The 22,936-nt window shown below is 37.4% G+C and overlaps 1 protein-coding gene across 24 annotated transcripts in view; it reads right to left on the bottom strand.

Moving 5' to 3' along the window:
- Window positions 1-22,936, bottom strand: part of DST (dystonin) — a 312,504-nt gene that overhangs the window by 115,905 nt on the left and 173,663 nt on the right. For 22 of the 24 annotated variants that reach the window (XM_074581579.1, XM_074581580.1, XM_074581578.1 and 19 more), the window contains 11 exons: window positions 22,020-22,177; window positions 21,511-21,689; window positions 21,143-21,281; window positions 20,140-20,333; window positions 17,698-17,860; window positions 16,937-17,020; window positions 16,739-16,846; window positions 15,882-15,980; window positions 4,467-4,601; window positions 1,811-1,899; window positions 1,013-1,148 (listed from right to left, as the gene is read on the bottom strand). In XM_074581579.1, coding sequence (XP_074437680.1) covers window positions 1,013-1,148; window positions 1,811-1,899; window positions 4,467-4,601; window positions 15,882-15,980; window positions 16,739-16,846; window positions 16,937-17,020; window positions 17,698-17,860; window positions 20,140-20,333; window positions 21,143-21,281; window positions 21,511-21,689; window positions 22,020-22,177 — 1,484 coding nt within the window. Of the gene's footprint in view, window positions 1-1,012; window positions 1,149-1,810; window positions 1,900-4,466; window positions 4,602-12,670; window positions 14,267-15,881; window positions 15,981-16,738; window positions 16,847-16,936; window positions 17,021-17,697; window positions 17,861-20,139; window positions 20,334-21,142; window positions 21,282-21,510; window positions 21,690-22,019; window positions 22,178-22,936 lie in introns of all 24 variants that reach the window. The other 2 variants (XM_074581555.1, XM_074581556.1) reach the window with 1 other exon arrangement.

Below are 22,936 nucleotides of genomic sequence, written 5' to 3'. Positions count from 1 at the left end.
ATGATAAGCATAAAACAAGTACTTACCAGGCCTTGAGGAATGCTGTGAATGTTAGCAGCTCAAAATGCGCAAGTGATCTATGTCAGTCAGTCAACAGCACACGATGTGATAAAAGATTTAAAATCAACATGCATCTGTGAATCGAAAACCTATGCTTTGCACACATCAATAGGGTTAGTGAAAGACAATAGAAGAAATGATTGCAGAGTGAGCAAATAGAACGTATACCTGAAAGGCAAATTTTCATGCTCTAAATGTCTGTGAAAGGTTAGAATATTCGGAAACAGTATGTGATTCAAAACAACCATGCTATTCATGTTTACAGCATACAGCACTTCTGTATATACACTCAACAATATGGAATCAAATACTCTAGCACCCAATACTGCATTTAGTTTGCATGGAAAGCATGAAGTCAGTTTGGCAACATAATTTGAACTAATTACATGGACATTGCCTCTATGTGTATATAAGAACACTCATTAGCAACATAATTTTTGAGAATTCCATATTTAAGATTAAGATCCATTAACAAAGGTATTTGTAGCGTCTCAGAGCTAATCACATTATGCGCTCCCATTTTCATATCCAGGAAAAAATTAAGAAAAAATGAAAGTAGATGTCTTCTAGGACATTTCTGAGTGATATATGGGAGAGATTAAAATGTTATTTTATGGTGTCGTTTTTGCAGCAGAAACACAGACTTATCTAGCAGTCAAAGAATGGCTTTTAAGAGAAGAGTTAAGAGATGAATGATTTGTTTATCTTTCTTCATGCAAGGCACACATTATTAAGACTCTTCACAAAAAAATCTGATGAGCAGAACGTTCATATGCACAGGTAAGGTGACACACAGTATTCCATAGCAAATACACAAAACCTTCAGTCAGTTAAATCTCAAGTTCTTTTACACACTGTTAATTGCAGCTTCTTCTTTTACTGATCACGTGGGGTTCCAAAACCATGCAGTAAACCTCAAAAGAGACTGAAATGTAAGTTTCAATCTTGTTACCTTTTCTTCCATCTTTTCATCACCCAGATACTGTGCTTCCTGCAGCTGCTTCAAAGCTTCATTGGATAACAAGCTGTAGCTCTCCTGGAGGGATCTGACTTGCTTTTCCATTTCATTTCTCTCTTCATCTGTCATTCTATTAAGAAAAAAAGAAAAATGCAAGAAGATGATCTTTGAGTAATTTGTAACCTGCAGGGAGTGATCTGCTTACCTTTACTTTAAAAAAGAGGGTGAAATTGCTAAAAGTAGTCTGAAAAAAAAATACCCCAATTATAGAATCTTCAAGAAAACTACAATCTGCTTGTAGTTATTCAGGAAAAGAAGTTACGTTGATCAAGAATTTATGTGGAATTGTCACTAAAGCATTTAACATCTGCCTGCGCCTTTGCTGATTACTAGTCAAGACAGGTAGCACAGCTAGCAAGGAGTCCTGAGATATCTCAGTAATTTAGTATCTTAAGCAGTCTGATTTCAGACATAGATGAAACAAAATTGTAACATATAGTTCAAGTACTAATTTACTACTGATCTGTTAATTATTTTGACTTCCAATGAAAATTACTATCTAATGTTTTTAAACTGATCAGAAATAGATAAACCTAGTCAAAGTCTTGAAATAAACAAAACTGCATCAAGCTTCTGCAAATGGGAAAACAAAATTATAAAATTAAACAATTCCCATATTTGCATGTGAAATGTAACTGTAACCATAAGGTGAGGATTATGATTTCCTTCCAAGCAAACGGTATGTACTGATTCAATTAATTTACATTATTTCAAAAATAAAAACCGGCATACTTGTCACTGTGCTTAGCTAAAAATGACTGAGTAGTCTGCAGAGCTTCAGCTATTTGTTCTTTCTTGGTTGACATTTCATCCAGGGAAATCTGAAAAATAAACAACCTGTGTTCAAGACTTCAACATGCACACACATGAAAAGAAAAACAAACAAACAACATAGTATTTCTATCTGCGACTAAACTCAACAGTGTAAGAACTTGATTTTTTTTTTTGCTTTTTTCCTATCCTAAGGATACCAGCTATCCTTAGAATGATATTATGTACTATGGAATTGTATCATTTATACATGGATAAGTTGTTGTGCCATACTTTTTGGTTAAATAAGCTGTTTGTATTAGAAAAGTATTGTGTGAGACAAAAAGGAGATATTTTTAAATGTTATTTGTTTGAAAATTAACCAATCATTTAAAAGCACTCATTATAGTTGGCACAGTTTAAAGCAGCTTTATAAAGATATGTGTACAACGCTCATGTTGAAGAAGTTGCTCACCAAGATGAGAGATAACTTTTTAAAAAAAGATACCAGAAGGCCACAAACCTTCATGAAATTAAATCACGGAGACAAGCACAGTATCAGACACTTGGAAAAAATTAATTACTTATTATATTCTCCCCGCTATCATTTCTGTGTAATCCTCACTAAAGCACTTGCTCTGGCAGAGGAACTTGCAAGAATGTAATCTTTTAACTTTTCTGAGAAACCGCCTGCTGTCTCTTCAGAGAAAAACACTCATTTCGGATAAATAAAGGGGAGTCTAGGGGAGTCTAGGACTTCATTAGCAAGCCCAAAATATGTTCATTGTCAGTGCCAAGAGAAGTCCAGCAAGGTGCTTGGGCACCTGGGTCTGGACACAACCAATTCTGTCCCTGTGTGCATGGTGTGAAAGGGCCTGAACATGCTCTTGAACAGAGCCTCCCTCTGCAATGACCGCCAGAGAGCCCAATCACAACCCCACCACTTGTGCTGCTTGGACAGAAACCAAGAGAGCAAGCACTGTATGCACTACACAAGAAGGGGACAGGAGCAGGCTGAGGTAGGAGGGGGGGTAACGAGCTCCGCTTTGCTCTGGGGAAGTGGCATCATTGCAGCTGCTGTGTGTGCCCTGTCACTACTGCCACCAGCTTCTCCACCTATTCCACAGTTACACCCCACAGCAACCCCAAATCACCCTGTGAGATGTATTTCAGCTAACACTAGCTATCAAATCACTAGTCTACGTGTTTCTACAAACTTGTCGAGGCACTCGTGCTTGTCAGTGGAGACACCAGGCACCTCCGGAAGGTGATGCTACCCCACCGGGCTGTTCCTCAAGGGAGGAAAACACCCTAGGGAAATGTCCACCTCCCACAGGCTGGAGGAAGCCAAGGAGGCTAACTCGCAGGTTACTCGCTGAGGGCTCAGGCTGGACGGCGAAGATGCCCGCCATAGTTGCCACGGGAAGGTGAGATGCTCTACAGTGTTCAGCACTGGACCAACACCGAGAAAGGTTTGCACTGTTGTCATTAACAAGGGCAGAAAAAGACCAGTGTTGAATGTTTTTGCAAATCCTGATCCTAACTGTTAGTGGTTTACCAACCAATATGCTCAAATCAATACAAGCTGACTTGCTCCTATAGTACAGGGACAGACTCAGTAACAGAACTAACATTGCTCCTCTATGAGCAAGCAGTGCGCTGGGACCGGTGGCTATCAGCACTGCACGACTGCCGACCTGCCCCACAGCAAACTTGATTTATGCCCACACTGCTCTGGTGGCTCTAACCAGCACCAGCATGCGTGACCAAAATAAAAATGCGGGATCAGGCTGCCAGAAGGCACAAAATCACGTTTGCGTGACCACACATCCAGCCCTGCCCTGAGGGATGTGGAAAAGAGACTGCTCCATCTCTCTGCTGCTGAGTGTGCAGGTAGACCTTCACCTACTGCAATCTTTTTAGGTGTCATTAAGCTATTTTGTGGGACAAAGCTGGCAGGGGGGCTGTTAGAAATGATAGGAAACTTCCCAGATGGAAATTTATGGTTACGGTCAGAGTTACAACTGTACACAACGACAATGGACCTGTTAAATACAAAGGTGGCAAGATGGGCCACTCCGGCTGCCTGTGGACTAGTGCGATAACGAAGAGGGCTCAGTCAACACCTGCTGTATTTCCTAAGACAGTAATTTTGACTATCCCATAAGAGGACCCCTCAAAATAACTTCTGAAAGCAAACAAAAAGAAACCTGGCCCTCAGGCCCCTTCGACAACTCTCGCCTTCCTGGTGCCTGGGTGGAAGTTACCGGACTTTATTCACTGCACTATTTCAGGCCAAGGGGGCAGACCTACAAAGTGCCGCCCTGCCAGGAGGCACTGTCTCTCTACAAAGGCTGAGTTACGGTCTGCAGGGTCTAGTTTCTCTAAAGTGACGTTTTGCAGTGTCAGAATACATCACACGCCAGGCCTGTGAAAAGCAGCTTGCACTTCTTGAGTAACATGTTTGTGTTCCTAAACATCGGTGTTCATTTACTCAACCCTCTACTCAACCAAATGTGAAATTACATGTGGATAGTGATGTGGAGAAAAAAAAGTATTTGTGGAATATTTTCTCACTTTAATCAACACAGAAAGCTAAAAAGAGGAAGTGGTGTTTTACCGAAAGACATCTGTGTACCTGATGCTTAGGTAAATCTGTCTTTTCAGCCTTTTCTCCTTCTTCTTTGCTGAGTGTCTTGCTGAGGTTTGACACCCATTTCAGTAAATCCCCAGCCTTCTCAACATGCTCCTTCTTTTCTTCTGCCATTGACTTCTGATGAGCACCGCGAATTGTAAAAAACATGTAAATGTAAATAGTTGGAATATTTAACATTACTGTCCCTAGAAACACAATTCTATCACAATGACAGTATGATCACATAAACATAAAGATTTCTTTTTATTTATCACCACATGCATTACTACGACACTTTGACGTAGGAACAAAAAATGCCACATAATTATAGACATTAACAAAATAATTCCTCAAATGATTTGTAATCTTAATTATGGTGCTTATTCATACACATGCACATTCATTATAAAATGATTGATATTAAGAAAAAGCAGAGCTTCCCAGCCATTACTCAGCAGATAAAATCTAAACAACATTTGCATATAAAGTATCTTTGAATTGCTGCCTTTGCATTACCCTCAGGTGTGGATATATACAGTCAGTATAGGATATCAGTATTTTGCAACCTATGCACATGGATTACTAAATTACAATCAGGAAGAATACATTGGTTTTATGTCTACAGAAACAAGAACAATAAAAGTAAAATACTGAGACATTACATCTTTTCCTGCACAGGAAGATAAATTTTTTATAGCAATACAACCTGTTAGTAGTTTGAAACTTAACAATACTTAGAAAACACACTTAAGCCCTTACATGTATCACAAGTAAAAATGAAGACATTTTATTTCAATGCAATTTTTTAAATTTGGTATGTAATTCTAGTTCACTTGCCTGTTAGAGCATGAAAAAGATTCTAAAAAAAAATAATGTTACCTGAAGTCACAGAAAAAATTAGGATACGAGTAGCCCATTAAAATTAATGAAATACCAGTGTGAGAAAAATTACTTATGTATATGTGTTTAGTAGAATGCAGATTTAACCCTTGTATACTTTATTGCCACTTTTGTAAAATGAATTATATCTGCAAACTGATTTGTAATATTAAATTAAGTATCAGGTCACATGAAATACTGCACTGTCTTCATTTGCAAAGTGGGCAATCCCTTTCAATTTTTAGTATCAGAAGCTGATTGTCTCACCTAAATCTACCCATTTTACACTAATGTTAACTTCACCAACCTCAGTATAACGTCTGATTTACACTACCTACATGTAGATAATGTCACATGAGGCCTTCAGGTAAAGACTAAACACACAGTCTGCATTTTGAAATTATGAATCTGCCTAAGTTTATCTATAAATTTCAACTTTGTAACAAGTAATATCTAATTCCAGTTTTAGTGGTTTATACTAATTAGTTTTACAGCAACTCACGATTACTTTAGAAAACACCATTTATGATTTTCCATAAAGGCCATCTTAGATCATTTCCTTGACTTGAATGGGTTTTAAAGCCGGCCCCAAAATGAGCAGTAATATCTTTGTTCCATTACGAATTATAGTAAAGACTGGAAATTCCCGTTTTCATGGGCTGAGCTGCTTCTAACAATCGCAGCCCAGTGTGGCAATCAAAAACAGCTGTCTCTAAAGCTTCTTTGTAGGTTAACTTCTTCTTTGTTTTGGGACATGTTAGAACTTTAACATACGATTTTTCGTCTTTCATCTTAGTAGCTGTGACAGCATCAATAATACCATTCTTAATTGCATCTTCCATCGTCAATCTGGAATGAGACTTTGGATCTATCAACCCACCAGTCAAGTACTGATACTCCAGGCAGCGCATACCCATTTCTTTGTCTATGGCATTTACGTGCATAGCTTCAATAGCAGACATCACTGTGTTCCTTACAGGGTGAATGATCCCAGTATAGATCAGTTCACACTGCTGGATTTGCTTGGCACAACTATCATCGATTAACTCCCTTTGCAAAGCTTCTGAAACACTGTACTTTTTCCCAGTAAATGGATCGATTATGCCTCCTGTACTAACCTGAGCTTCCAGACACCGGAGGGCAGTAACTCTATCTACCAAGTTTTTGCGTGAGGCTTTTAAAACTGGAATTCTTTCATTGGTTTCAGAAAGCCAGAAGCCTGCAATAGGACTGTTTAAATCTTTATTTGGCTGTGAACTGCTAACTAAAATATCCCCAAACTCATGAGCTGTGATTAGACCCTCCTTATATTTATTGACTAACACTCTGCCAATTCTACCCTGATTTAAGGTCTCCTCGATATTAAACTGTATACCTGTTTTAAGATCTGTAAGCAAAAGAAAAGAATTCCCATCAGAGTCAAAACATGTAGACTCCTTCCAATCAAATTCCTGTTTGGAAAGTTCAAGATATGTAGCTTTATCAACGCAATTTTTTTGATAAGCCTCATATGAAGTCATTTCAGCTCCTGTTTTGATGTCTACTACAGAAATTTTATGACTTTTCTCTGCTGATGGGCTGCTTATTTTCCTTTCACCAACTGGAAGAAGAAAACATTTACTGCTTACACTGAACAAACACATTTTCAGCAAATCACAATAGTACATAGCTTTCCTATTATTTGGATTGTGAAAACATTTTGCATTACTAGAAGGTTCATGCAAAAATTTTAAAATTGTGTTATTAAGCAAGCCAAGCTGCAAGGCGGTTTCTGGAGGTACACGGACACTTCTCACAGGATCAATGACCCCTCCACTTGCAATCTGAGCCTCAAGGATGTTTTTACCTTTTTGCCTTTCTAAGAGTCGAGCTTCCATAGCCTGATACACAGAGATCAGTTTCCCAGAACAGCAATAGCCCAAAACAGCTTTCTCTGCCTCAAGCAGTCTACTCTTGAATTCATTATCTGCGAGCCCTCTGATGACTGAATCATCAACAGAGAATTTCTGACCTGTTGTAGGATCAATGATGAAACCAGTAGCTGCTTGGGCCTCTAGAAATGCTGACGCCAATGCTTTTCCTATGATTCTTCTCTTTGCTGCTAAAGCAAAAGAGAGTATCTCTTTGCTCGATTCAAGGTACAGCCCAGCTATAGCTGTAGGTTTAGTTAAAAATTTTTCTAGACTTTTCTGAACCTCATCAATAGTTTTCTGCCCTGAACGGAGCTGCTGAACCGTAAGCCTGTCTAAAAGTTTAACTTCAATCAACTGTCTGGCAGTTACATCATGTCGGAGACCTTGAAATTTAATATCATCATATTCCTCTGTAAAATATTCCAACTGCGTAGCATCATCAACAGTTTTCAACATCTCTTCCCCTAAGAAAGAGCTCATCTTTGCAAAGTCTTCTCTCCTAAACCCTTCGGATGTTTTGTATCCCTCAAACATTCTCTCTTCATTACCAAAAGTCTTGTCATTTTCTTGGTTTAGTGTTGTGACTTCAACATGCATGTCATACTGCTTGTTCTTCACTATCTGTAAATAGGAATTTTTTGACACAGTGAGAAATACATCTGCAGAACTACGCTGTGCATATTCACTCCTAAATCCACCACCAGAGAAATAAAAGGGAGAACTTGAATGTAAATCAGAAAGGAGAACTGCTACAAGCATCGGAGAGCAGAGAAATATAGATAGCTAGAGTTCTAAAGTGCATTTGACATTTCAAATATTTATTTGGTAACAGGAATATGACTAGACAAAGCAACGATAACTGTCGTATGCTACTACACGAACTTAGTGCTGTTAATCAAGGCTTATTTTGACCAATAGTGATACAACACTGTATGTGAATTCCTATTTCTACTACAAAGCTTTTAAATAAAGTGTTTCTTGGATATTAACAAACCAGCTACAAGATCTAATGAAAAGCTTTTTGTGTCACGCAAGAATGAAGGGGTTCCCTTCACCAAGGTAAGAGCATAAGAAACATCAGAGAGAGTACAGAATAGCGATAAAGCGCAACTAAAACCAAATAAACAAACAGAATAGTAAAAACCAGCACTAGGAAGGCAAACCCTCACAAAACGTAGTGTGTACCTCCATGGGATGCAGTTTTACCACTCCTAATTCATGTTTCATGTCTTCTTCATGTCTAATAGTTTGTCTGGAACTGTGCAGGTTCCTGTTTCTCAATGTGTCCCTTTCAGATGTTCCAGAGATTTGGCTTGTTTTATCAAAAGTTATCTGGAATTGCGTACTCGTTTGGGAAACAAACTCTGTAAAAGATGGTGGGCTTGAATCTTCTTCTAGTGACTGGTTTATTCTTGACATCTGGAACTGCACCTCTCTTGGTATTGTATCATCAGCGCTCACGTACAATGTATTTTCTTCTATTTGATCAGATTTAAAACCTGCTCTCTCCTGCTTTTGCCTTAACAAAGGTGAGCTAGGTTTTGCAAATTCTCTAGCTGCAGTGTCACTCAGGTAATTTAAATCATTCCCTCTTCTTTCACAGTTCAATTTAAATCCAGAATCTTGGAGCGTATTATTTTGCTGCACTTCATTCTGAAACAAAAGAAACCTGTGTTCATTCTCCTTGACCTGCATGTCCATTTTCTGTTTCAAGTTCTCAACTGTGCGCTTCTGCACTTCCAATTCTTCCTCAAGTTTCCTGCACTTCTGGTGATAGTCCATTTCAGCTTGCTTCCCTTGCTGCAGTTGTTCATGACATTTTTTAAGTTTTTCTTGTAGATCTTCCATTTGTATCTTGTACAACATGATGTTCTCCTCAGCCATATGCTTTTCCTGCTGAAGAGCAATACATTCTAGTTTTATGCCAGAAACGTCCTTTTCTTTGATGCTATGGGATTCCAGTAATTTTTCAACTTTTTTCCTAAATTCCTCTGCAGAGTGTTTAAACTTAATGGATTCCTCCTGAAACAGAATCATTTTCTTGCGTGCCATTTGTTCATCCAGAGTCTTCTGATGGAGTTCATCCTGTAATTTTTTTAATTTACTACTTAGCTCTTGTATATGAGCTTGCTGTAGTTGTATCTTCTGCTCATGCGTTCTCTTTTCCATAGAAAGAGCATTCATTTGGGCGTTTAGATTTTGAACCTCCCGGTCAATGCTTAGGGTGGAAGCACTTTGTTTATCCCATTTTTGTTTATATTCACTAGCTATGTCTTTTGTTTTTGCTAGCTCAACTTCTAGGCTTTTGATTTTACATATGAATTCTTGCTCAATTATTGTTTGCTTGTGCAATTGTTCATTTGTTGTACGCAGTTGCTCTTTGAAACCATCTGCTAGGGCTTTTAACGCATCATTTTTCTTCTGAATACTTTGCTTTTCCAAAGTCATCTTCTCTGATTCAGACTGAATTTGCTTCATCAGTAGTTTTGTTTCAGTATTCCATTTATTAAGGTCCTCTATCTTTCGTTTCAATGTTTCTGTCATCTGATTACTTTTGGATAACTCATTCTTCAGCATCTGAATTTCCTGGTGGTTCTCTTTCTCTTCTTTTGTTTTTTGAAGCAACTGTTCCTGAATTTTCTTATATTGGTCTTGAAGATTATTTGCTTCTCCTTTGCATGACTGTGTTCTGTGTTCAGCTGCCAGCTTCTCTTTTTGAAGAGAACTGATTTGTGAATTTAAATGTCTGATAGTGATTTCAGCTTTTGTCTGTGATCTAGTTAATTCCTCTACTTCTCTTTTTAGCTGTGTCTTTTCTTGCTGAACAGATTTCAGCTCTTCCTCATAGTTCATCTTAATTTTCTTAAGATCTATAGCTTCTTGCATCACCTCTTCAGCTTTACCTGTGGTTCTATACAGCTGCTTCTCCAGTTCTTTCAACTGTTGCAAATATCTCTGCTCTACTTGGTCTTTTTCCTCCAACTTAATTTTTAGGCATTTAAGTTCGCTATTGACTTTATCTAGTTTTTCTTTTAATAAACGAGACTTTTCTTCTGTTGATGATTTCTGAAGCTCAATTTCATTCAGTTCATATTTCAGGTCTTTAATAGTTTTATCAGCTTTTTTGTTAGCAAGGGTTAGCTCATCTATCTTCTGTTTAAGCTCTTCTACTTTTTTGGCTTCTTGTTTCTTCTGGAAACTTGTAATTTCAGAGTCAGCCCTACAATGGCTGTGTTGCCCAGCTGTGAAAGTTGGCAGGGAAGTTTCTCTAGTTACAGAGTACTTGCCTTCAACAACCTTCCTTCTGGCTTCAGTTTTCTCTTTCTCTTGCAGCTTTATTTCTGATAGATTCCCTTTAAATTCAAGATCTTGTTCCATTTGCTTTATCAGTCTCATAAGTTTTTCCTCTCCTTCTGTTTTTTTCTTCAGCTCCTGCATTAAGGTTTTTTTTTGTTGCTCTAAATCATGAAGATTAGTATCTTTTCTTCTTAGATGCTCTTCAAGGTTTCTTCTGGTAAAGGTGCTTTCCTCTACCTGATTTCGGAAAGCACGGAGGTTTTCTTCCAGTATACCTCTTTGAGTCTCTGCCTGAAAAATGAGCTGTCTTACACACTCCAACTCCTGCTCTGCATCTGCTTTCTCTTTCTTAATGCTCTCTAGATCTACACGACACTGCTTTGCCTCTTGCTCAGCCTTGGTCTTCTGAAGACAGATCTCTTCCAGGTTCTTTTGCTGCTTCTTCCGCTCTTTTTCTGCAGCTTCCCTCACTTTAGGGAGCTCCTGTTCCACTTGGAATTTTTGTTTCTTCATATCCTCCAACATCTCCTCAAGTGTTTTTACCTTTCCCATGAGTTTTCTGTTCTCATCAATTGTGCTATTTTGCTGTGCCATGAGATCTGAATATGCTTCACGCACTGATGCTTCCTTATTCTTTAAAATCTGTAAAAGAACGAGATAAGTTGGAATGTACTTTTTGTAATACAGCATATGAAACGTAAAAACATGAAAAACTCTTTGAAAAGCGGAGTGGAAAATACTTACTCAGATATATATGGTATGTCCAGAAAGTAGGACGAGCAGTTCCCACCACCATCACCTTCTCTTGAGTCAGTAAGCTTCAGGAAGTTACCATTAGCCAAATATGAAACCCTTCATAAAGACATCCACAAAGCGAAGAAGTCCTGAAGCCTCTCACTTCAGCCAGATGCCTTTTAGCGGTAAGCAGCGTCAAACAACAGCTTGCATATGCTTTTTCTCCAAACAAACAGGTAGAGCAAAAAGTGAGCCAAACGCTATGTGCAAGAATTCCCAAGGAGAAAGCAGCTACCATTTCTGGATCAGTTCAGTAGGAGTAGCAAGAAGGATTTTATGCTTGCAAGCACAAATAACACAAGAGAAGTTTGGAAATCCCCTCCAAGAAAAGAAAGAGCTAGAGCCAAGATGCATCAGGTCCAGAAAGAGAAGTAGCTAAACTCCAGTACATCTATGGTCCGTAGTGTGCTCCACAGTCCCAATGCCTCCACTGGTTCAGCTGGGGGACTGGTAAGAGCACAGCTGCTCTGCAGTGTAGACACAATTAGAGGTATAAACATGGTAATTAGGAAAATCCTAGTGAAAACTAGTTGGCTTATAGTCTCTGCATGTTGGCAGATCAAGGGAAACTCTTATAAGCGAGATGTGTATTCACCAGCAATAATATGGTTGAAACCATACATACCTTGTCTTCATTAGCACTACTATGGTTTAGTTACCCAATGTGAGCTAACGTGAGGTAAGAACACACCTATATTCCTATGATCATACAAATACAGCATGAAGGGTAATTATAGGAACATTTTTAAATAAACAAAATGTTGGCTTAGTTCAAAATTACCAGATTTACTTCATTTTTCATATGATATATGAAACTTATTGCCTAAAAGGCTAATGCAAAGGCAGCTTCTTCAGTTCCTCTCCACGTTTCCCCAGTGTCACAATTTTGAACAGACCCCAACGGATACAAAACATATAAATTGATTTCTTATCAGATTTCTTTTTATGCTCCTATAGACACAAAATATAATGTTTGATGCTTGAAAAAGAAGAACTAAAAATATAGATACAGTCACAAACTATATCTTGTTAACTTCCATTATTTCTTAAGACATGGCTGAGCATCAGCTGGGTGGAGAAAAGGATGGCAATTAGATAGCAATACAAAATAAACAAAAATAAATTTATAAGAACCTAAAAAATGTAAGCATCCCAAAATGCAATGTAATTAACATCATTAGCATATTCATTGTTTGAATTATGTTCAATCAATTTTAAATCACCTGACCTTGACATTTTTTGAGATTCAAATGTTGATTTAGATTGGTTTAGAATCATTCTTAAATTAACTGTTTCATTTGTATTGCATAAAAACTCTGGTACCTTAATAATAGTTGTGCTCCTTTTCTCTTCATTATCATTGTCTCTTTTTTTTTGCTTTTCTTTTTTTTCAAGTGAGGCTTTTTTCCCTGTTTTTTCACAGAATATTTTCTGGAGTTCAGTGTTTTTTCCAGGTATCTTTGTGCTATAACCCTTACCTCTACTGTCCACTTCTGCAACTAGCAATAAATCTTTACATTTCTGACCCTGTTCTAGCCTGTCTTCTTCACTCTGCTTCTTCCTGCTTATATTTATGTTGTCCAAAGCACAAATTTTACCCTGTGATATTTTCTTCTCACTTACTTTCTCATCATAACTCAAAAGTTTTTTTGCTGATCCATGTTCTGATAATGGAAAATAATCCTCTTCTCCGGAAATAATTTCTGCGAGGGCTATATTTGCATTTAAATCACCAGTATTTCCTAACAATTCTGCACCTAAACTTGGATCACTCTGCATTGGTGACACTTCAAAATCTAACGGGTAAGATTCGGAGGCTTTCGCTGCATACTGACTCTCTGAAATACTTCCTGAAGAAACAGCCAAAATTTTCCGCATTGTACTCTTGGCTTCATTTGGATTTAAATTTGTTTTTTGTAGCATTTCGTTTTCTGCTATGAAGTAACTTTTACCCAGAGATGCTCTGTGCAGTTTGTTTATATCCCTTTCAACACCACCAGAAATGCCTGGCTTGCTCCGAGATTGCAAATTTAACTTTGTTTTTTCACCTCCATCGTGCACTGTCAGCTCTCTGAAAGAGGATGCAACTTTCTCTAAAGGTGTTGCATCCCTTACACCTGAAAGAGAGTCACCTTTTTCACCACACATTTGAAACTCTCTGTCTTCACAGTTTAAAGTATTATGGGCTGTAAAGCAATGTTCTTTACACTGACAGTCAAAATGAGGTCTCGGCAAAAAATGTTGCTGCTTGTAAGGGCTGATATCCAGGGCACGCTTTCCAGTTCTTGAAGTAACTTCATCTTTCTTCGCTGTTAGCTCCAAATTAGTTTCTGATGGCATCTCACGTTCTTCCTTTGTCGGAACATCATTCCCTGCCTTTCTTGACCAATTTTTTCCTGTGGTTTTGCGTATCATTTCTGCTTCAGGCAACTTCTTTGATACCCCCTCTGTTTCCTGTCTCCCTCTATCAACAGTTTGCTCATTTAACATTTCACCAGGATTGTTATCCATACTCACACAGACCTCAGCTGAAACAAAATAATCTTTTCTACCATTTTCTTCTTCTTTACTTTGATTACCAAAACCCATTAAATTCTTTTGCTCTGTATGTAGCTTATTTTCTCTGTTACCACTAATGCTACTTTCTTGACCACTGACATTTAAAAATTGCTTTAATGTTCTATCAGTTTTGATTTTATCGTAACTGTCTACATCTAATTTTCTTCTGTCAATTTTAGATTTATTTTCTGTGTGTTTAGGTTTAATGGAAGAGTTATCTTTTTGCAAATACTCCACATCCATCTTGCTTTCATTAGGTGTGTTTTCCTCTCTGAATTCAACAGCTTCATTACATCCCAAACGTTGAAAGACTTCAGCTGACTTCACAGGTTGCTGGAGTTCACCCTCCTCTGGTAAGCTCTGAGCATGACAGCACATGGATTAAACTGAGATATCATGGAAAGGATCTTATTTTTTCCATATTCTGTTCATTCTTAATGCCATTACTGAGAGTTAGAAAGAAAGACTGGCATGGAAGAAAATCTTGGAATAATCACGGACTTCAGAGGTCTGATCCCAGAAGAAAAAAATTATCATTCCTCCTTTGAAAATTATTATTCATTGTCTGATTTACTGCCCTGATTACAAAGTCAAAACCCATCCAATCACTTTGAGACTGGAAACCTACTTAGGTTATCTTCAAAGAAGCCATCAAAAATTTAGAAGGTGGAGGAGGATGGAAGATGGGGGGTGTTTGATATCTAGAAAAGCAGTCCTGGAAATTCAGAACAGACTGAAACCCAAAAGAGTTTAAAAGATTCCATTTGCTCTTGAAGAACGTGAAGCTTATCAGCATTTATGGGTTTCTTGATCCTTATTTCAATTCTTGTTCGTTTCACTTTTTATCCTTGATACCATTAGGATTAATAGTTATACTGAATTCTCAGTTATAACGGCTACTGATCAATAAACATTATCTGTTTCCATCCGTATGCTCCACCACTTCATGACGCACAAAGATACATGCTGTTAGTGTCACAGTTTGTCCAGAGGTATTGAATAGCAAGAAAAGCCAAAAAGACAAAGCCTGCACCAGAATTACACATTAGTTTAAGAACTCTGATTCTTTTTCTGTAGTAATAACATTAAAATTTATACCTTTATGAGAGTATTCTCCAATTTTATGTAATTTACATAGGACTACATTTAATACAGGCACAATTAATTTCAGGACTATATTTAATATGGGCATTATTTTAGAGATATGCTCTGTATATATTATTAAAACACTGCAGTCCTTAAAGAATGACTATGCAATCTCTTTCAGAGAGAAATGTTTCCAAAGAAAGTCAAGAATCTAGAAGTATTTTTTTCTCAATTATTTGGAAGGTTGATTCTGCAGCAAGCATGAATTTTGAGTATTTTGTCTGCTCAACTTCAGTAACCTACTCTTGTTACTAAGATTCAACGCTAAGCATAAATAAAATGTCGTTTGACCCAAGGAATCAGTGCAGTAGAAAGGCAGAAGGCAAAAAAAATATCTAAACTTGTCAAAGAAACTTAAGAAATGAATTAAGCAGGCATCACATCTCCCTGTTTAAAGAGCTCCCTTATACATTGTTACGTGGACCAGAATGCACACTATGGAATATTAAAGCCTACATAGGATATCAACGGTGCATGCACACTAAGCTTGCCCTCATTTTAATGTCTGCATTTATCCAAAAGATCAAGGCCTAAAATATTAAAGTATTAAAATATACTGTAGGTAACTACATCTCCATCAGAATTTAGTGAATCATATGATCCTTCTAGCTGGAAGAACTGGTAAAATGTATGGATGGTACAGGATTTTGTCTACCTGAATGATAATGGTGTACTTTAACACTCCTACATTCCTGTATAAAGTGCAGCATAGAAGGTATTTTGGTCTTTCATATCTGCTGCTAAGTTTGTGAATAATTCTAACAGGCATATTGCTCTTTGTTTGCCTGGTGGTTCTTTTTGCTTTGGTGTCTGCCAAGGGAAGACCTACCTCTTCCTCTTCCAGTCTTTTCAAAGAGTCACCTGCAAACTTAATGTATTGGCTCATCAGGGTCACTAAGGCAGTATAACGAGTCCGTAAATCCATGAACTGCAGAGATACAAGGTGGGGAAGGAGGGAGAGAGGGAAGAGAGAGGGAAACACTCCCGTTAACCTTCAAATAAGTGAAAAACAGTACTCTAGAACCTACCCCTATTTTGATTCCAAAATCCTGATTGTGGAATCCACTCTCCCAATTTTGATTCCAAAGTTGAATGCCATCAGCAGGATGCACTTGCACAAACAAATCCTAAGGATCTATGAGGAGATCCATAAGGAGAAGAAACAGCTGACATTGCTTTGACTTCACAGTCACTTGATTCTTCCCCCGCTATAAGACCAGGTTATAAGAGGGACAAGCAGTACTAGTCACTATTCCTCTCTCTAACAGCGTGGAGACAGATTTCTCTTTCCTACCCAAATGAGACTGATTTGCCTTGGAATCCGTCCAACTGTCCAGATCTGGTAAGTTTTACTATAGCAAAGATAAAAGCTCCCCTTGTTTACTCTGATCAAGATCCAGCCCAGAGGTAGTTGTAGTTCTAAACAGTTTTACTGAGGTACATTTCTCATATAGTTTTTCATAATCTGGGGGACTTTCGCTCATTAGCAGCAATATATCATCTTGTTATCTAAATACTGCATAATAACCGATAGGATATTTACCACACTACGAATCTACATAGAGAAAAAAAAAATCTTGCTTGGATTACCCTATTTCATCATTACTAAATCCCATTCTTGTGTCTACTCTGTTTTAAGCAAAGACTCAAAAAACCATATTGTCCTGACGTAAGAAATCCATTTACCTCTTGAATAATGAAGTCTGATGAGCTTTGCATTCTTCGGCGTTTCACTGGAGATTTTTGTTGGGAGTCAACCATAGCTCTGTAGGTCATAGTCTGCAACTCATAGTCCTGTAAAAAGAGAAAATACACAAAATGATCAGCATTCCACATGATACTGAGACTAAAAACAAGGATTGTAAGTATAACATTATTTATTACCTTCACAGCAGCTGAGTACTGTTCTGCATACTTCTGGCATTCATCTATTTTGCTTTGTTTCATTTCAATCTCAGAAACCAGCATCTGTAAAATATGAATCTACGTTTTCATCTTAAAAGTGACTTTCATGACTATTATTATTAGCAATTCTACTTTATCTAACATCATGACATTTACATAATATGCTCATTTCCATGTGCGTACAAGTAACTTCATGCTCCAGCCCATGTCCTGGCTTTGTCAGGCTTACAGAAGTAGTAGAAAAACCCTGCCAGGTTTAATAGCTGGTGAGTGAATTTAAAAAGAAGTTAGGAATACACCACTTCATGCATATATTTTGTTATTCTGTCTCCTATTTAAGCTGCATTTCCTTCTTGCAGGAGAGAGTTACTGAATTTAGCCCTGCATCCATGAAAATATTTCTACGTCCATAACTACCAAGAGCAGTACTGAGTAAGAAATGATGTGATAAGGAGAGTCCAGAATTGTAAGTACTCTCTAGAGGTTTTGCTCTTCTTGCAGATTTGAAGACCAAACCAACCTGATCTATAAAATGGCTGTAATCTGTGAGCAATATATTAACAATGTTAGCTACACTGTAAACATAAAAGCTGGTGAATATTTGGAATTTACAATAAGGGCTGAGAGACATAAGCACTTCCTATCAAGAAATAAGACTGATATGACTGGGTTCAAAAGATATTTTAAGTCTTTTTCAGTCATTAAAGCAGTGCTTTCCTACAATGAGATCCCTTTCATACCTTATGTTGGTTCAGCTGTTTAGCCAATGCTTTGCTATTTTCAGGATGGATTTCTTGAATCTTTCGCTGAGTATCTTCCACTTGTTGAATCCATGTGTCCAAAGAATTGTAAGTATCTTTGTAATACTTCAGAGATTTATTAATACCTTCTAAGTCACGCAACCTGATTTTATTTTAGAAGATATGCCAAAGGAGAGAAGATGAATATAAAAGATGAAAGTACAACACTAAGCCAAATACAGCTTTAAAGGCTTCGGATGCCTTAGCTCTGCTACAGTTCACACTATAAACATACTAAAATAACAACAACTAAACAGTAAATTAATTTCTCAAACATCAAGATTCCCAGCTTGAAGAAACCTTTTCATTTGTCATAGATGACACCCAGGAGAGATCCTACCACAGAAGAAATTCTGCATATAACCCTCATTAGTGAGCTCAACTGCTTGAAACTCCATGAGCACAAAATCCCCAAGCAAGAGGGAGGGCTCTGCAACAGCAATTAATTCTGTTATAAGAAAGGAGAGTATTTCAAATATGACCTATGTGAATCAAGAAGGGAAAGAGCTGTACTGGAGGTTAAGCAGCAGTTTACCACAGCCTGTGCCTCCCACACGACAACAGGAGTTACACCAAAACCAAAGTTTTTAAATATTCTAATGTGTGAAAGCAATCAATCCTGTTGGGCAAGTCCATTTTTAAATCATGGTTTTGACCTGAAAATAGACTGCTGTGTCTTTCTTGAAAGTGGTTTCCATACTGATGAGAATATTTACAATTTTTCTTTCATGATCCTTATACTTCAAAGACCATACAAACACAACTAATCCAAAACACTGCATGACTATGGATAAACATACTTATTTAACAACTTTTTATAGGCTGACATGGAATGAATAGTTTGAATTGCACTAGTGTTGTTCTCCAAATGGCAAAAAGAGACTGAAAAAGAGCAAGCAAAGGAAACAATATTGCTCAGGTTTCATACTTAAACATGTTTTAAAGCTAATAACCATGAAAAAGAGAAAGGATCACGATAACTGCAGCCAATATTTGTACATACTTTTCGTATAATGATCATCAGTGTCAAGCTGTTAGGAAGCAGCAGAGTGAACATTTGCAGAAAGCAGCTTGTTTACAGCTACATGCTGCAACTACCACAATCTGTCCTATTTACACCAGAAGTCATTATGTATTAAGAGTCATTTTTCAGCATATTCTGTTCAGGATAAGGCCCTGTGAGGAGAGCACGTGGTTCATATTTGCCCTCTGAAGAAATAAGGACAATTCAGTACCTCATAAAACTACTGTTTTATCATTTAAATTCCGTCACGCTACCAGATGATGAAAAATCTGAGGTGGATTTAAAGCTTGCCATTCTGTAGTCAGCTTTAAATGAGTCATCTTTTGCCCATCTCCCTTTTAATTTCTAGCAATGTTACGTAGAGACAACTAAATTAGTTAATTACAAGTGAGTAACTTCAGTATTGCACCTGTATGGATATCTGCCCCTTAAAATAAGGGGACAAAAATGTGGAAGGTTGTTGTGTGACGTTTTACATGAAAAGCGCTATCTTTAATGCTCCTGTTCAGGTTAGCTATGATGACAAAACAAAGTAGATTTTAAAGGAAATAAATTCAGGCTGTATAGTACAGACTTCCTTAACTTACCTATATTTTTTCCTTCAGTCTATAGTTCTGTGCCCTTTCCAGGAAACAGAACTATAGAGACCGAAGGAAAAAATATTTCCAGGAATGTCATGTATGGACATCTCCTTCAGAATTACAGGTAGGTGTGGTTCTGCCCTATCTGTACACCCGAGACAATCTCCAATACAATAATGACAGCAATACTGAAGGGCTGAATTTAGAGCAACATCTCAACTGGATATTGAAGCTGCGCGAAAACAGTTGGAAACCAAAAGAAAATACTGGCACTTCACCAAAAGTTGTTGTGACAAAATTATCACAGAAGTCAGTGGAAGCTAAGGACTTCCAGACTTAGGACTTGAGTCATTAAAAGCAAGTTAACATGAATCCAATCATATGGGATGAATCCGCTCATCAGTTTAGCCTGTCTGAACTAATTACGCGGAGAAACAGATGGTATTTCCATAGGACAGCAAGACATTTCTGCGGGCTTTTTTTGGAAAGAAAGAAGACAATTTATCTCTACTGTGTCTCATTAAGTTGTAAGTAAATAAAGTTTATGTATCTTGTTAATCTTTTGGTGCTCAACAGTGACAGACATTTCCTGTGGAAAAGTAAGACAATGATGTCAACAGCACAGAAAAGGTAAGAATCCTTGATATTGGCACTTTTCACATATAGTTCAGAAAAAATATTCTGACCTATTTTAAAATTCATTTCTGATTATTTTCCCTCAGAAACAACAAAACCAGCATAAAATATGAACAGATTATAAGAAAAAGTTATACAAACCTATTTTCAATTTGAGAATGAATGTTTTGCCACCTCTCGGCTAACTGATCAACTTTTTCTTTATGCCAGTCAAAGTCAAGATCACGTTCCTTGTGCATTTTAAACATCTGATCACTGATCATCTTTGCCTTCTGCAGTTCATCCTCTAAGGCATGGAACACTTGTCTTTTCTCATCTACTTCAGATCTCCATTGCTAGTATGTGATAAATGATAAATTGTAAATAACTCCTAAATCACGACACTATTTTATAAATGAGTATTTTACATGAGTAAAATGTATAAATGAAAAATATTTAAATTAATATTTTACTTCCGTTTGCTCAGACACTGGAATGGCACCAGAACGGGTCTGAAGCAACTAATTAGCTATGAACTGCAGAATAATTCTAAGTAACAGCATCACCCACAACACATACATCAAAACAGAGACTGCAAATTAACACACTTATCTTATAAACTACAGCTTTCAAAGAAAAATCCTTAGGTAGATGCCAATCATTCTATCTAACAAAAAAGCATTACTAATAATCTGCAATATAAAAGTGAGGTATACACAGCACATAAAAAATGATGAACTTCAATCTTACCGTTTCTCAAAGATATCTGGAACACCCTGAGTAGTGTTCCATAGCAGTAGCAGGAATGTTACTGTGGCCACATTTATGTATCAACATATTTATGTTACCTTAAGCATATGTTACTTTTTGAAGAGACAATAAAAATTAAATCTTACTGCAGCATTAACAAGTGCCTTGGAAGTTCAGACACTGCAAGGCATTTCCTAACAGCAGCCATGAGCATGCAAACTATCCAATTCCTAATGCTCCAAAGCTGTCATTTTTTTCTGAGATGCCAATCCTAATACAGACTTTCCTCCAGATACACAAGCTAACTTTTGATACACTCTACAGTACAGCGTAACCAAAACAGGCGTTGTAAGACAGATCCTATTTTCCTATTATTTTTTAATTTGCCCGTGAAAAGGTACCAGCCAACTCTTACCTTCAATGTACCCATCAGATTTTCAATATTGTTTTTGTCAGCTGTTACTGCCTCTTCTTCACACAATTTAGTTTCATAGCGTTTTACTAACGCTTCTGCATCTTGGGTGTTCTTCAGCACCAAGTTTACAGTTTTCAATCTGAAAAACAGTTATCTCCTGTTAACTGAACCATCAATAATAACACTCATTACACTTGTGTTTTTCAGCCTTTTCATGTCACAGGGTACCCCTTTATACAATGTTAAAAATATGTTAACTTCCTTTTCCTTTATCAGTATTATTCATACTAACATCTTTATATTTCATTTATTTTTATGAGAAAACAGTAAACTAAAACACACGTGATGGGAGACGGGCTATTACATACTTTTCTATGTAAATGGAAGACATGGAATAAACTTGGTTCATGTTCTGAATAACAACATTGAGTTCAGAGCGCAGAGTAGGGACTGAAGGTGAACCAGCAGCTTGACTGAAAAACTCTTCGCATTTGTCTGTGATGACTCTCAGGTCATCCTTCAGTCGATCCAGTTCTTCCTTCAGTTTCTGTAAAACGAAAAGTGACTGACAGCGTGTTTATCCTACATCAACCTCATGTATACTCTAAATATCATTATCAGTACAGGTCTGCTCTCCTTTGCTTGTTTCATGATGACACCATTAAAAAAATTTAAAAAGGAACATACACGCAAGAGGGAAACTAACAGAGTCACCATTTATTGGCATCTTTTCTCTCACAAACACAAGGTTAATCTTTGACTCTTGTCTTTTCAAGGTGCACCGCAAACTTTCCTGGCTACACTCAAAACGTCTGGATATATTTTTCTTAAAATAAAACTCTTTTCCAAGGTAAAACAGTCTTTCTCAAAGTCTCACCTCTTGCTCTGAAATCCTAGGCACGCTTTCCTCAGGATCATCCCTTTCCATTGGGGTTCGGATCTGCCGTATCAAACGCTCCTCACAACTCTCCAGCTGCAGTCTGATATTTCTAACTTCGGAGATGTACAGATTGTAAATAGATTCTTCCTGCTCCTCTGTTGAAAGAAACAGGGCACATGTTCGCAAACGAAGACATCATGGCATTTCCACCATGTCTTCCTATGAAACACTTTATAAAGTCACCATTCTACAGGTCTTATCATGACTGGCTGAAGTCCCATCAGCTTCCCTTTGAATTTTGGCTATATGGCAAATTTTAGGAACCTGTAAATGTTAGCTATTATTACATCACCCTCTCACAAGTGAAAAGTTAGCATACATCTTTGACCATACATTCCAGGCACAAGCATCACCCCTTACACAGACACTGCTAAACTCAGTGACTGACTTTTCAATCAGATGATATCAGGCACTATACCACAGTAAATCTCCAGGGTTTTTTTTTTTATTTTTTTAAATCCTCTCTTCAGTTGCACAGGGCAACACATCTTTCCTTAAGTACAGAGAACTAATGCAGTAATAAGTTTGCACTACCGTATTTCTTTAAGTCATTAGCTACTCGACTGTAAATCAGAGCAGGTATTTTAAGCTTTCTGTTCTTATTGTATTTAAAAACAGAGCTAAGAAAGCAGTAACTACGGCATTCTATGGAACTAGGAAAATATATAGGACACTTTTCTGGCCTTAACAGTGTGAAAAAAGCTCTAATTGTGTTACAAACTCAACAAAGTTGCATTTCGAACATTCAAAAACAACTAAACTAAACAGTGAGCTGCAATGCACAGAATAAAATCTTGGGTGTGAATTTTTTTGTAGCGCTCTGTATAGTAACATCAGTATTTCTACATAGCTTA

This window comes from Larus michahellis, chromosome 3 (assembly GCF_964199755.1).
Source record: "Larus michahellis chromosome 3, bLarMic1.1, whole genome shotgun sequence".
Taxonomy (NCBI): Eukaryota; Metazoa; Chordata; class Aves; order Charadriiformes; family Laridae; genus Larus; species Larus michahellis.
Note: the sequence above shows the minus strand (reverse complement) of the source record. Positions and strands in the feature narration are given on the sequence as shown.